Below are 16,268 nucleotides of genomic sequence, written 5' to 3'. Positions count from 1 at the left end.
GTCGTAAACAAAGCACGATAAGTATCCAATATAAGATCCGAAAAATATTTCGTCTACATAATAAAAATAAAATTAGCAATATATTATAGAATATAAAATAAAGATATAACAAAACTACATAAAATATTAGAGATGGACTTACCACTATCTGTATCATCTTTTCCTGTCCCTAATATTCGAACATTAAATAATTTGACTTTTCCACCACTAAACGAGTAATATGTTGATACCACTCTATGTACTCTCGATCATATGGAATACCCTCAAGAATTAGCTCACTAGAAACAATAAAATATTCACGATCGTGCCATCTATCGATATATGTAGCATGTATAGTATCCCAAACAGTGTTGGACCTGCCTCATCGGTTTATATCATGAAGAGCAAGTCCTGTGTTGCACATTTATGGTATCAACTGACGTAGGCCAAATTGGCTGAGTATACGGTCTAAAAAATGCCACTTTACGACATTAAAGCAAAAAAGAGGCACTCGTGCCATCCAAATATCCTACTCATCAGTGTACATATGTGGCAAACACGCCATAACATTCGGTGTGTAAGGCTCCCAGACGAACTGATAAAAAAATAAATATATCTTCATTAATAATTATAAATTGAATATTACTTAAAAAAATTTTAAAATTATAATCATAAATATAAAATAAGTTACTCATCTTTCAGTATCATCTAAGCAGTCTAACTGATCTTTATAAGCATGTACGACATAAACAGACACTTCCTTCACACGAAATAGAACATTCCACTTGGAGATGTTGTTATTATAATTTGACTGTAACCAATTGTAAAAATAAAAATATAATGCTTATAATATGAACTTCTTTTATCTAAATCCCCACGGTGCATCTAAGATGCATGGCATATCATTATCCATCTCTGATGGTCTCATCTCTAAAAACTGCCATCTCTCTGGATGGAAAATAGCAAACCTCTCCCATGCCCATATCTGAAAGTATCCATAGATAAATCATGAAACTAAATTATATAAATAAATATATATAAACTTGAAGAAAATATATACCTATAATAAAAGTAAGTAAGAACTGATGTCTGATTGTGTAGGCCTGGTGGCTCTACACAACGTCCGATACAAAAATGCTAGGACCGCACTCCCCTAACTCATGCAGGCCAATTGATGAAGATCCTCTAACAGAGGTAAATACATCAGCTTCACTAGAGCCGATGATGTATCAGGTAAAAGGGATCCTCCAAGCATACACCAAATCTGGCTCCAAGTGTACTGTTGAACCATCTCATCGAGAGCATCATCCGATAATTGAAAGTCCGCATAATAATTCGACAGCCATCTGAGCCTAAGTCTGCTCCCCTCAAAAGCTTCAGTCCGAGGTGCAACCCCTAATAAGCACTTGCAAAGTGACTGCCACTGCGATATCGTAAATGTAGGATCATGATCAGAAATTGGCAAACCATCGATGCGTAAATTAGTCAGAATGCTGATATCCTATAATGTGATGGTAGTCTCTCCAAAAGGTAAATGAAATGTATGAGTCTCTACATGCCACCTCTCAATCAATGCAGTAATCAAACCTACATCCATTTGTATCCATCCAATATGATAGACGCCATAAAAATCCAACTGCTGCAAAAGCTATAAGACTCTATTCGAAAAAGATGGGGTGCATGAAAAAGATTGATCTGACCGTTGACATTTGATCTGCTGCATCTTCTGAAACAACACCAAACAAAAATAATATGAAAAAAATATAATATCATTAATATCAAATTAATCAAAATTGCTTTAATAGAAAGTTAATCACCTCCCCCTCTTACATGTGCTTTGATCTATGCAATGCCTGTAAAGTCAGAATGTTGGGATCCCGGGGCCCTGGATGCAAAATGCAATGAGATATGATGGCTAAAACAACCTGCAAAATACATTCAAAAGAATATGGCATACAAAGATGTTAGGAAATTCTCAAACAACAAGGCAAAAGAAAAACATCAGCTCCATAATCAATAGTACGAAATATATAGAACAATACACAACTCTGGACATATATAGAATAAGTATTCATCTCTGGACATATACTACACAACAGTTCAACATTGAAAATATATAGAATAATACATAACTCTGGACATAAACTACATAACAGTTCAACTCTCAGAAATACATAGAACGATACACAACTCTGAAAATATATAGAGTAATACACTATGCTGCCTTTAATTTCTTCCACTGCTTGAGGTTAATGTATGTTGAAGTAATCTAAGACAGTGACGATGATTATGATCTTATTTCTCACAAATACTACAATGATTTTTGCTTCTTATTTGCCTATTATCTATCTCATTTTGAAGCCTTATTGACTTTGATCTGTCTTTCTACTTAGATCTCAAACGATGATGATCTAGAATACATGTGAACATATGTGTGCACCCCCAATAATTTTTATGTGCTAATGGATAAAACTCGCCACTCCAAGCATTCATGTATGCCACAACTATGTATGCATCATCCACGAATCCACAAAAATGCACAGTAATTTTTTGGCACACAGCTAAAACATATGAACAAGGATATCTATAGATATTTTACTTTTCACAATAATATTTTCTTTCACTTAAAGTCACAGCATGGGAGTTACCTCTACCTCTTAATCTTATACTTACTCTTCTCGTAAGTACTTCATATATACCTCTTTGGAGGTTGAATACTATTACTCTGTGCTGGTTAGCTTTAACTTGATCTTCAGCAATCTTAATTGCAACATGAGTAAAAAAATTATTTTGGTTCTCTCGCACATATCTTAAGACTTGGACACGTCTCGTATTAAAGTATTTTACAAGATAATAAAATATTATTTGAATATAAGCTGTAATTGGCACATTTCTAGTTCCTTATAAGATACTATTAAAAATCTCCAACAAGTTTGTAGTTAAAACACCATAATGTATGCCGGTATCATATGCCAATATCTACTTCTTTTTTTTTAACTCAAACAGCCAACTCCAAGTCTCTACATTCACTGTCCTAATCCTATCAATAATAAATTTGAGCTTGCAAACTTGATGAGTACTCTCTGCTTGCCATACTGCTCTTTTGAGTTGTATATTTTTTAAAGTGAGTATTAAAATTACTGTAGAAATTAAACATGTCTTATGCAATATCGATGATAGGCAAGTGGCACGGACTCCATCTAATAGACTCATCTACAATGATATTTAATATACTTGGATATCTGTCAGAAATTAGATATATTCCATTTCTATTTTATGTGACATGTGTTCTGAGCCTTAAAAGAAATCAACTTCAACTGGCATTCATCTCCTCATCTATAAATGCATTGCTAAGAAAAAATGTCATTCTCTGCATCATTTTCTATTGCAATTAGTATATTATCTTTAAACTTCCCATACAAGTATGTGCTATCAATGCTAATCACAAAACGACAGTGCTTAAAATCCTGAATGGATGGTTGGAAAGTCCAGAAAATATAATTTAAAATTCATCCATCGAAATTTTTAGTTTTTAAGAAATCCCATGAAACAACAGTGTCGGGGTTTGCATTTTGGAGTGTAGCTATATAATAGGGTAATTTTGCATAAAACAGCTCCTATTCTCCATAAATATCAACTAATACCTTTTGTTTTTCACATCATATTTTCTTATATGATACTGTGTATTGAAATTGCTCATTAACGGCTATAATAATAGCTTCAACATTAATACCTGGATCTTTCTCAACAATATATTGGACTAGTATGCCAATCATCCTTCTATTGATATGTTTGTGATCTCGATTCAATCCCTTAAACAAACAAGTATGAGAATCCTCATATCTTATGATATGAAAATATCCATGCTTTTTCTACAATACAGTACAAACCCTCCATTTACATCCTTGTTCCTTATCTGATAATGCACATCGTATGGACCATAACTTTGAATGTGATTGAACTATATTGTATATTCGATGCTTCCGAATGTGATAAAGATCAACAGCTCTTTTTAGCTCATCTTTACTCTCAAACATCAGATCTATAGAAAATTCAGTCATCGAGGAGTTTCAAAAATGATAATCAGAGTTTAATCTTCGACCAGCACTAACAGCATCACCATCAACTAAATTTAAGTTGCTAAAAAATTATGGAGGTTCATACAAACAAGGTTCAGATTTTCGTATGGACTGATCATCTTCATCTTCATCATTATTATTATCCTCATCAAACCATTCTTCTTCAGTCTCATTCTCATTTGACTCAAAATCTCGACTATCAAAATGTATTCCAGTGCTGACTCAATCATCTTTTCCTATTTGAGTGTTGTATCTTGCACTTACTTTCACCATAGAAGAAGTCACCATAGAACTTTGAATAATTGGACAACTAGGGCCAACAGCATTAGAATATTGTTCTGTAAATATAGTCTCAACACTAATGGTTCGCACTATAGGACTTGAGAAAGACGAGAAAAGTCCAGGAGTATTGCCTTCTTGGATTAAAAGTCCACTAAAGTATCCAAACGTTAGCACCATCATTTGAGTAGTATTTTCATTAGTAGGTACATCTTTTTTTTCAATATATAATTCAATATATCAGTATTTTAGATATTTCAAAGAAAATGTCAACATTTTTTGGATATCTTCATCATCATCAATTGAAACTAAGATATACTTGTTCTGCATTAACTGTCCCGCCATATTAAAAGATCTCTATCTCAATTTGATTTTATTTTTTTTTCTGTCTATAGAAATATCACTGTATAAATGGTCCAATAATTCTTGACGTGATAATGATGAAGACAATCTAACTATCCAGCTTACAGGTTGACGGTACTACACGCCATCTTCACCATATTTTATTATGCCATCATAATACAATAGTAAACGAACCCGAGCACTAGCCATTTTCTTAAAAAAATTTATTTCAATATAAAATCAGAATATTTAGTATTATTAATGGCGTACACACAATGCAATGCTACATTTATAGATAAATTAGTAGTTGTAGGATTACCATTGCGAGGCACGTTGCTATGGTGTTAGACAGCTGTGTCGGTTGTCTGAAAATGGAAAAGGACCTCAGGAGGGGGGGAGGGCGTCGGATGGAAAGAGGGCCGGGGGGGAGGGCGTCGGAGGGGAAGAGGGGGGCAGTGGGGAGGAAGGTGGAAGGAAGAAGTTTTGAGGGGGTGGGCGGGAATCGAATGGGGGAGGAGGAGTGGGGGGTGAGCATCGGTTGGGATGGAGAATGACGAAGCTTGGGGGGGATGGGCGTCGGATGGGAAGGAGAAAGGTCGTGGGAGGGGGGGAGTGGGTGTCGGCCCGGAGGGAGGGAGGTGGCAGGGTGGACGTTGGATCAGAAGCCGGTGGGGAGTGCATCGAGTGGAAAGAAGAAGTCATCAGGATTTTATAGGAGCCCATCTTAGAAGCACTATTCGTCATTCGGAATAGCACTTCTAAAGATGCCATTCTAAATGACGTTTTCATAGGCCACATCATCCCGTCATGTATTTGGGAGAGATGGGCTAATCAGACAAAAAGCATCGTTTGAAATGATAATTTTTAGTCAAGAAAACGTCGTTCCAAATGATATTTTTATATTTTATAATAATTTGATAAATAAATTTAAAAATATATTATTTTAATTATTTTATTTCTATTAAATAAATAAAATATATATATATTTTTTTATGGCGTGAAGCATTTATGGACATAGAATAATGGGCAGTGTTCGCGCTGTACGCTCTTTACAAATCGTGAAGATTGTACCAAAATGTCATGATAGGTGAGTTGGGAGCATGAGCTTCATGCAATGACAGAGGCAGTAAACGGACGTTTCTTTCTAGGTCTGAGATGCAGCCTCCCTAGGCTTTGCAATATTGGCCCCCGCTCATAATATTCTTCGGCCAAGGAACAAACAAGATCGCCTGGTTACCTTTGTAAACCCTTCAGGTCGCTGCCCTCGCAACAGTCTCTCTTATATGAGTGCCTGGAAATAACAGTTTCTAGTTTGTATATGATGGTTCATTTCGCGAGGACGAAATAAACTAAAATGCAAGTGTTTAAAAGGGAAAATGCCTCACGTGCGCACGCACAAATTCCTCGCAAATTATTTCCCGCAAGCTGGGCGCTGGGTTTCTCCTCTTTCTCCATGGCTCATGGTGCCTAGGTTTCTTATCTCTCTCTCTCTCTCCATGCCTGTGGATGTCTCTGCTCTCTCGCTCACCAAAACGGGGGGATCCAGCGCTTTCTCATCTCTTTCCCCATGGCTCACGGTCCTTGGGAATCTCGTACCTTTCCCTAGTGCTGTTGTTTTTTATTACTCTGTCCCCCCAAAACGGAGCAATCCAAAAACAACGAGGCGCTTCGGTTCTCCTCTCTTTCACCCAGACTTTGGGGTCTTTCTCTCCCGATTGCTTAATGTGCGCTCTGCTGCCCTGTTTCCCAAAGACCCTTATCCCTTATCTGGCTATCCATCATCAGCAAGTACCATAGTACGTCTCTCTCCTCAGTTCATGCCGCAGTATTAAAGTTTCACCGGAATTCGTTGTCTCATGTTATGCCTTTACCAGCAATCAGTTTCTTGCTTTATAGCTTTCCGCTCGTCTTATATTGCAGTCATATGATTCGCGTGATTTAATTAGAGTTCTCCAAACAAAGCGAATTGTTACATTCTGGGTGAACTGTTTAATAACCCTCTGTTTTGTTTAATTTGGATAGACACCGATGCATGGTTAATTTGAGAGGAAGCACCGAGGGCGAGGAAATGCAGCATTTGCGGGCACAAACACCGAGCTGCAACAAAAATCACCAATGCTGCCATGAAAGAATTGGGTTGAAGAGCAACAGCGAGAAGGACAAAGGAAGAAGAAACGAAAACGAACGCTAAGTTATGAGCTAAGAGCTATGACTAGCCGAAGTAAAGGCCTTATGGTCGATCACCATGTAGCAGATTGTAATCGTGCTTTTATCATAGTATCTGTATTGGTGGTTGTTCTGATGTGGAAAATAAAATTGATGATTTGTAGTCGAAAATTTGTCTACATTTCTTTGCTTTTTGCGGTTGGTAAAACTGTGTTGTTGGTGTCCCAGACTAACAGGGCTGAGGTGTTTGTTTATTTCTCTAGAAAGAATAGGTACTATTAATGGTAAAATCGCATCGCGCTTTGATTCTTTCAGTGTCCCTCTTTTCTAGCTTATTATTTGCTGACATGGAACGCCAATCTAGCGTTGTCATGCCAGCACGTGAACAGCACATTAAAAGATACTCATTGAGAGGGATTGACGTTTCATGATTGGATAATGGACGTACGGCGCCTAGTGCTGCGTTGGATATTCAACCACGTCACCCTTTTTTATTTTTTATTAAAAAATTTAGCCGTACGAGTACGTGCCATGTTATGCCCCAACCTTTACACGGCCTTCTCAACCGTCCGTTAATTTCAGCCAGCCCATGATGAGCACTCTGACTTTCCGCAGTGCGCACTTCTGATCGTTAATTTAAAATTTAACGGCTGAGATCGAACAAAATCCTATCTCCTGGACGTTTCTGTGGAGCACTACGTCATCTTAGCGGGTTACGTTAAACTCTCCGACAAATACCCGTCGCTTGTAAATAATTTACAGTGGCACCACTGACTCAGCAAGACACTCTCCCTCGCTTAAGCTATGGCGGTTCCGTTATTTAATGTTAAGCCGAGGGGTTTTATAATATCCGGTAGAAGACGGCAGTTGCTCCACGCGCGGGATCGGATCTGAAGGACGCCCGATAAAACCCTCTTCCTCATCCGCCCTTCCAGCCTTTGTCTTGGACTCTCCCTCCCTATCACGCTGGACCTCCATTCCACCATTAATGGCAGAACCCAGACTCTAGAAACCGGAAACTTCACTACTATAAGAAGAAAGCTTCCGTCTCTACATGGATTCCCTCCTGCTTTCCTTCCTTGTCCTTTCCGTTCTATTTCGCCCAGGAGCTGCGTCTCCTTCGGAGGATTTGGAGCTTCTCATCTCCTTCAAGGGCTCGCTCCCCGACCCCAAGATCCTCCCGAGCTGGAGACCCGGCGGGAACCCTTGCTTCTTCGCTGGCGTCTACTGCAAGGGCTCCCGCGTCGTCGCTGTCGCCCTCGACCGCCTCCCCCTCAGCACCGACCTCCGCTCCGTCGCCTCCACCCTCTTCGCCATGGGATACCTCGAATCCCTCTCCCTTGCCTTCGTCAACCTCACCGGAACCATCGGCTCCGCCGCCGGTTTCCGCTGCGGCGGCCGCCTTACCGGGCTCGACCTCGCCGGAAACCGCCTGGTCGGGTCCGTCGCCGACGTCTCGGTTCTTGTCACCTCGTGCGCGCGTTTGAGATCCTTAAATCTCTCCAGCAACGCTGTTGGGACCTCCACCGCCGGGAATGCCCCCTCCGGCGGCGTATTCCTCCTCCAGACTCTCGACCTCTCCTTCAACAAGATCTCCGCCGAGACCGACCTTCGGTGGCTCCTTTCCGGCTCCGACATCAAGCTCTTGGATCTGGCTGGAAACCAGCTCTCCGGCATGATTCCGGCCATCCCCAACTGCTCCGCCCTTTACCACCTCGACCTCTCGTCCAACCATCTCTCTGGCGAGATCGGCGCCGGAATCTTTAGCCAATGCCGGAATCTAGTCTTCTTGAATCTGTCCTCCAACCACTTTTCCGGTTCTTTCCCCGGCGATCTCTCTTCTTGTTCCTCTTTAGAGTCCATCAGCCTCTCGGGCAACAACTTCTCTGGAGAGTTCTCCGTAGAAGCACTCACCTCCATGCCCAATCTTAGGAGAGTGGAGCTTGCCTTCAACAACCTTACCGGAAGTCTTTCTGATTCAGTCTCAAATCTTGTAAAGTTAGAGCTACTCGATCTCAGCTCGAACGGCCTATCAGGGCCGATTCCCTCCGGCCTCTGCCAAACCGGTGGCCCCAGCTTAAAGGAGCTCTATTTACAGAACAATGCCTTCACAGGCTCCATTCCAGCAAGCCTCGGCAACTGTTCGATGCTCGTGTCCCTAGATCTCAGCTTCAATTACCTCACCGGAACCATTCCGTCCTCCCTCGGGTCGCTCTCCAAGCTCCGTGATCTGATCATGTGGCAAAACTTGCTCCAAGGCGAGATTCCGGGTGAGCTAAGCTATATCCAGACCCTGGAGAATCTCATTCTCGACAACAATGAGCTCACCGGTCCGATCCCCGATGGCCTCGGAAACTGCTCCAGTTTGAACTGGATCTCCCTCTCGAGCAACCACCTTAGTGGCGAGATCCCCTCCTGGATCGGCCGGCTGAACAAACTTGCCATCCTTAAGCTCAGCAAAAACTCGTTCTCCGGCGCCATCCCGCCGGAGCTCGGGGACTGCAAGAGCCTGATATGGCTCGATCTTAACAGCAATAGATTGAACGGGGCAATTCCGGGAAGCCTCGCCAAGCAATCCGGCAAGGTAGCCGCCGGTCTGGTCACCGGGAAGAGGTACGTGTATCTGCGGAATGACGGGAGCAAGGAGTGCCGAGGGGCTGGGAACCTGCTCGAGTTCGCCGGCGTCCGGCCAGAACAGCTCGGCCGGCTGCCTAGCTGGCGGTCCTGCAACTTCACCAGGGTCTACATGGGGAGGACCCAGTACACCTTCAACAACAACGGCTCCATGATCTTTCTCGATCTCTCCTACAATGAGCTGGAGGGCCAGATTCCAAAGGAACTCGGGAGCATGTACTACCTCATGATCTTGAATCTAGGCCACAACATGCTCTCTGGTCTCATCCCGCCGGACTTGGGGAGCTTGCGGTCCGTTGGGGTCCTCGATCTCTCCCACAATGCTCTTGAAGGTCCAATTCCAGGTAGCTTCTCTGGCCTCTCGATGCTTTCAGAGATTGATCTCTCCAACAATAAGCTCAATGGGACCGTCCCTCAAGGGGGTCAGTTGGCGACATTTCCCCAATACCGATATGAGAACAACTCAGGCCTTTGTGGTTATCCTCTCCCATCTTGTGACAAGAATCTTACATCGAACTCAAGCAGCCAGCATTCAGAGTCCCACCGACGGCAAGCCTCTGTTGCAGGGAGTGTGGTGATGGCATTGCTCTTTTCCCTCTTCTGCATCTTTGGCGTCATCATAATCGCAGTTGAGAGCAGGAAGAGGCAGAGGTGGAACAAGAATAATAGCGGCCGTACCCGAGATCTACACATCGATAGCTTGTCTCTATCGGGCACCTGGAATTCCAGCTGGAAGTTCACAGGGACAAAGGAAGCCTTAAGCATCAGCCTTGCCACATTCGAGAAGCCCCTTAAGAACCTCACTTTGGCTGATCTCCTCGAAGCCACCAATGGCTTCCACAATGACAGATTAATTGGTTCCGGCGGATTTGGTGATGTTTACAAAGCCCAGCTCAAAGACGGCAGCGTGGTAGCCATAAAGAAATTGATTCACATTAGCGGGCAAGGTGAGAGGGAATTCATTGCCGAGATGGAAACAATCGGTAAGGTCAAGCACCGGAACCTCGTTCCCTTGTTGGGCTACTGCAAGGTCAAAGAAGAACGCCTTCTAGTCTATGAATACATGAAGCATGGCAGCCTAGAGGATGTGCTGCATGACCGGAAGAAGGATGGGATCAAGCTCAACTGGGCAGCCAGGAGGAAGATCGCCATCGGAGCAGCCAGAGGCTTAGCATTCCTCCACCACAGCTGCGTTCCCCACATAATTCACAGAGATATGAAATCGAGCAATGTCCTTCTCGATGAGAACTTGGAAGCCAGGGTGTCGGATTTCGGAATGGCAAGGCTGATGAGCGCAATGGACACACATTTAAGTGTTTCCACACTAGCCGGAACGCCTGGCTATGTTCCACCGGAGTATTACCAGAGCTTCCGCTGTACCACCAAAGGGGATGTGTACAGCTATGGCGTGGTCCTGCTCGAGCTCCTAACTGGCAAGCAGCCCACGGACTCGATGGACTTCGGGGACAGTAACTTAGTCGGATGGGTCAAGCAGCACCCAAAGCTTAGGATCAGTGATGTATTCGATCCCGAGCTTCTAAAGGAAGATCCCACACTGGAGCTGGAGCTGCTGGAGCATCTAAAAATTGCTTATGCTTGCCTGGACGACAGGCCAATGAAACGTCCCACGATGCTAAATGTGATGGCAATGTTCAAGGAGATACAGGCCGCAGACTCCACTGCCTCAGCTGCTGTTGCATCGGTGCACGGAAGTTACCAGATGGCCGATATTAGCATGAAGGAAGGCAAAGAGGAGAAAGATTGAAGGATGGGAGCAGATTAGAAATTCCAGAAGTCTTCAGAGAGGAAGGTGATGGACATTCATTTAAGAAACTCCCTGTTATCTCTTTCACCACTTACCATGTCAATGGTATGACAATTTTTTCATGTAGCTCCACCAGTTAATGTATCATATATAAATATCCAGGATCGCTTTATATGTTATATGCATTGTTCAAGATTTGTTTTGTGCTGTACAGATATGTGGTTTTTGTTCATTTCTATTTATTTTGGTTCAATTTAGTGAATTGTTCTCTGTCGGCTGCTTCATCTTGGATACCCTCTTTAACTTTTCAATCTCTGAACGCTTGAAGACTACCAATTGCATTCTCTTACATGCAGTAGGCTGTATTATTCTTCGAGTTTCTTGCTCTTGAATTGCTCTCCTCATTAGTTTGCTGTTTGTATTAGACACAAAGGGTGAGCATGATGGATCAATTCATTAGCATTCTAATTTGAGTAGGATTCTTATAAGATTGGTTGGACATTCAAATGACCCCTCAACATATCTATTTTTATGCTTACATGTCCCTTGGACACGTCCGGATATCTAGTTTTCTGCCTGTCAAACTTTTCTAACTTGCATGCTTAAATCCACGTCGAAATCTCTTGAGAATGACTTCCGTGTTTTTTTCTTCCAAGACACTTCAAATTTTTCAGCAAGTTTACTTCTTCACATGCTTCCGGTTCAAAGTAGCGAGCTTCAAGACAGCTTATCTACTCCTGTTTATTGCTCATCCAATTCTTTATTATGTTAATGCAAAGGATAACCAATTGATCGCTTGTCTTTCTTCCTTTTTATTTTACTGGTACAACTTGCTCATCGTTCCTCAGCAGTTAAAGATTCCCCTCCACTCTCTTGTTTATTTTTCCAGGTTTTCAGTTCCTGCTGTCGCATGTTGCTGCAGCCCATGCATGTTAAGAATAGTTATCCCAAGCATGTGTTTAAGATAGTAGTCTAAAACATTTGCAAATTTAACTGATGGATTGGGAAAATTTGTGCACGTACCCGACTTTTGACTGGAGTTGCTTAGGTAATCATTCTTTTCGACTAGTGGCCGAACCCCACCAATGAAGGGTGACTTCATTCCAGAACGCATAATCCTTGTACCCTGTTGGACTAAAATGATTCAATTGTGAGTATTGGAAGGAAAGGTGGGTCCAATTAAGGTGCGTTCTGGGAATTGTTGTACAATAATTGACACTGTGGTATCATTTCCCTCAAAGAGATCTATTGGGATATACCGATCGATCCCTCTCACACCGACTCACCATCGGATCCGCTTGACCGACATCCGACTCTACCGACCGCACCGATTGACGACTGCCGACACCCTCTGACCGAATATGTCGGTCGGACAGACCCTCTCCGTTCCCGACTGGCCGAATTGCGAAGCCCGATATCCGACTCGTGCAACGTGTCCGACTGATCGTCGAAGGGTCCCTGAGTTTTCACCCGACATTTCACAGCCAAACGCCGACGTACAGTCGGTCGGCCCCTCCGAACACCGTACGGCTGCTGAGGGCCGCCGCCCTGACAAAGACATGCGGCGCAGCCGCCCTGGGACATTGTCCCACCTAAGACATGGGTTAACCTTAGTAATTTGACAGCCCCACGGCGATTTGACAGCCCCACAACGACTCTGACAGCCTCCGGCAATTTGACAACTCTCCCGTTGTTTGCGCCATTAATGACGGCGCCATGCCGCGCTCTACTATAAAACGGGGAAGGCAACAGTGCTGGAAGAGGTTCCTTCGAAACCCTTGGGCTTACTCTCTCTCTCTCGCTGAGCTCCTTGATTCTTTTCTACTGTTGTCTAGTCTCCTCTCTGACTTGACCTTCGGAGGGTCCCCGCCAGAGTCACCTCCGGTCAGTGCGGACTTCTTTTGCAGGCGCTCGTTCCCGGCGATCAGGTGACGAGGAGATTGGCCGCAATAGGTTTGGCGTGCCAGGTAGGGGGAATCACGACCTCCACAGAACTCGAAACACCCTTTCGAAATGACAAGAACCAGGGCTCAGCGATCGAGAGCCACCGGATCGGCGAGGCACTCTTCTCGCCGGGAAGAGACCTCTCCTCCACCCTCCATGGCAGAACCTAGCTCTTCGCATCCTGTGGTGACCACGGAGGCGCAGATCGCGGCGATCGTGCGGCAGATGACTGTGCTGACGGACGCGGTCAAGAGCCTTCAACAACAACCAATCCGGTTGCCACACTTGCCGGCGGAGCAACCGGCGGCACACCCGATGTCCTCCAGGAGCAGCCGCCGACGCCTGCGCCGATCTCCATCCCCTCCCCAGGAGCAACCGTCACGGCACTCCCACCGAGGGGGGGAAAGGCGGACACAGCATGATGCCCACCGGTCCCGACGACCGTCTTCTTCCCAGCTGGAACGAGCAAGGAAGGAGAAGCGGCCGCGGACACCGTCCACCTCCCTTTCAGATTCGTCGGGAGACTCCACCCCCGGGGTCTCTCAGCACCGACGGACCGACGACTACGAACGCAGGTTCGAAGAAATCGACCGTCGGCTTGCCCAGCTGCAGGTGGACAGATAGAAGTCCTCGAACGACGTCGATTCCAGACCGCCCAACCTCTCTTCCGACTCATCCTCGACGAGCCGATCCCTAATCGGTTCAAGATGCCTCATATGGAGCCCTACGACGGCTCCACTGACCCAGTTGACCATTTGGAGAGCTACAAGGCTCTCATGACGATCCAAGGGGCGACCGACGTCCTTCTCTGCATCGGCTTCCCCGCCACACTTCGCAAGGCTGTCAGAGCCTGGTACTCCGGCCTCCGCTCAGGAAGCATCCACTCCTTCGGACAGCTTGAACATACTTTCGTGGCCCATTTCAGCACCAGCCGGAAGCCTCCACGAACCTCCAACAGCCTTTTTTCTCTCAAGCAGGGAGAAAACGAGACGCTCCGACACTTCATGACGTGATTCAACGCGACCACGTTTAAGATTCGGGACCTCAATGAGGATATGGCTATCTCAGTCATGAAGAGAGAACTAAGGGGGTCCCGATTTATATATTCTTTGGACAAGACTCTTTCCTCATGCGGACTTCTTTTGCAGGCGCTCATTCCCGACGACCAGGCGACGAGGGGATTGGCCGCAATAAGATCATTTCATAGATATTTCTTGTCCGAAAGTAATGGCATCATGGGGACGTGGGTAGAACCTGAGAAGATTATTGGTAGTCTTATCCAATCTTGTCAGCTGCGATAAAGAGGACATGAAGGCAGCTGGAACAATTCTATCTTGTATAGCCCAATTGTTGGCTCTCAATAAGGCGTTGTGACTAAAGTAATTATCGCAAATTTAAGCAATGAATATGCTTCTTGGGACCATAGGAAATAGACTCACGACCCCTTTCTTCTTATTTAAATATTTATCACTTCTAGCTTTTGCTTTCTCATGTTGTATCAAAAGACACTATAATGATGCAAATCTTCTCCACCGGAATGGGTTTCTTATTCTAATAGACTCTTGTCTCCTATGCTATTGATCTATAATTGAAATATTGAACAATCATTGTTTCACGAGTGTGGTGAAGGATGGTGGATTAGCGTACAAAACTTGGTGAGGGCATACCCGGAATAGGCTAGAAGGCATGGGAAAAGAGCAGGAGGGAAGCAGATATATAAAGTTCTGGTTGGGTGAAAGAATTATACTTATGGATAAAAAGTCAGTATTTATGATGGTATTTCAAGGTAGTCATAAAATGTGTTAAGATTTTGATGATTAAATTTTATCATCATAAATAAATTTTTTTTGTAAGAATGTTAATGTTCTCTCATTAAATTTTGATCACAAATAAATATATATTTTTTTTTATGATGCATGATATAGTAACAATATTAATAATTTTGAAATTTTTTTATTTTAATATTTTGTTATAACCGCAAACAATCCTCTACAAGAGCACGTAGGATAATCATGGAGTCACAGCTTGACCATGCCTAACGGTTCGAAATCAATATCGACCCTTTGGATGTCATCCGAGCTATACTTTAACATTCAAATTGTGTTGGATCATAATTCTCGGTAAAAAACACCAAACCATGGTGAATGATGTTAATGCTTCCTTGCTGAAATGAACCACGTGAATAGCTGCCCCATGATACCCGAATCAACGTTCCAGAATGCTCTGTGGAGATTTAATCTAAGAGTAGGGATGTCTTATACCACGTTGTAGTCTACTGATGGCCCCACTGTCAATTGGAACATGCATGCTTGCACCTTTTTGCTTGATGATGTTACAATTGGAGGAAGAAACAGCAATGACCATCTAGACAAGCTAGCTATGACCGTCAAGTAGTCGTAATTCTTGTAGTATGTTAGCTAATCAATACAAACATGATGTAACTGTGAGCTAATACAGTATGCAATCCAAATGCAGAGAGCGGACCAAGCCACAAGGCCATGTTGTTAGAAAGCATACATCATCCATAGCTTTCAGTGGTGGTAGCGGAGGAGACACATGGGCATCTTGATTGCTCGGTTTTGTCCCCTGGCTGACCCTGGAAGGGTCTTGATCAGTTGGATGACTGTCGGCTTTAGTCAGCCTTAGACCAACAGCTCCCTCTACCCACACAAGTAATTTGAGACTACGAAGTATAAAGCCATCCCTTGTAACATCTACCAACTCCCGTTTTATTTATACATCGAAGAACAGCCACAGGTTGTTGTTTTGTTACTCCAATCTTTTCCATGTACCATGTTCAATTTCTTGCCATATTTTATACTGATTTGAGAATGCATGGTAGCTTCGCTTACTAAGTTGGTGCCGTATACAGTTTCTCTATTTATTTTATTTTAGCGATTGTAAGGGAGGCCCTAGACCAGACTTTTGTCTTCATTAACATGTAAACGGCAACCTAGCTGTTTGCATGGCTCAGATTTCTTTATCTTGTCAGCTACTACAAGCTGGATGGTATACTAGGAGTCCTCTATATATATAAATCAGCAAACTTCATGGTTTAAAATAATAATGACCATTAATGT

General features: G+C 43.6%; 1 protein-coding gene across 1 annotated transcript; it reads left to right on the top strand.

The window, feature by feature from the left end:
- Positions 1–7,762: 7,762 nt before the first annotated feature.
- LOC105047907 (brassinosteroid LRR receptor kinase BRI1) lies at positions 7,763–11,530 on the top strand. The gene has a single exon (XM_010927038.4). The coding sequence runs from the start codon at positions 7,900–7,902 to the stop codon at positions 11,242–11,244; it is 3,345 nt and encodes a 1,114-aa protein (XP_010925340.1). The 5' UTR covers positions 7,763–7,899; the 3' UTR covers positions 11,245–11,530.
- The last annotated feature ends 4,738 nt before the right edge of the window (positions 11,531–16,268 follow it).

Source organism: Elaeis guineensis, chromosome 7 (genome assembly GCF_000442705.2).
Source record: "Elaeis guineensis isolate ETL-2024a chromosome 7, EG11, whole genome shotgun sequence".
NCBI lineage: Eukaryota > Viridiplantae > Streptophyta > Magnoliopsida > Arecales > Arecaceae > Elaeis > Elaeis guineensis.
This window is presented reverse-complemented; position numbering and strand designations above follow the sequence as displayed.

Coding starts and splice junctions, on each gene's coding strand:
- LOC105047907 (XM_010927038.4), top strand. CDS start 7,900: ATGGATTCCCTCCTGCTTTCCTTCCTTGTCCTTTCCGTTCTATTTCGC.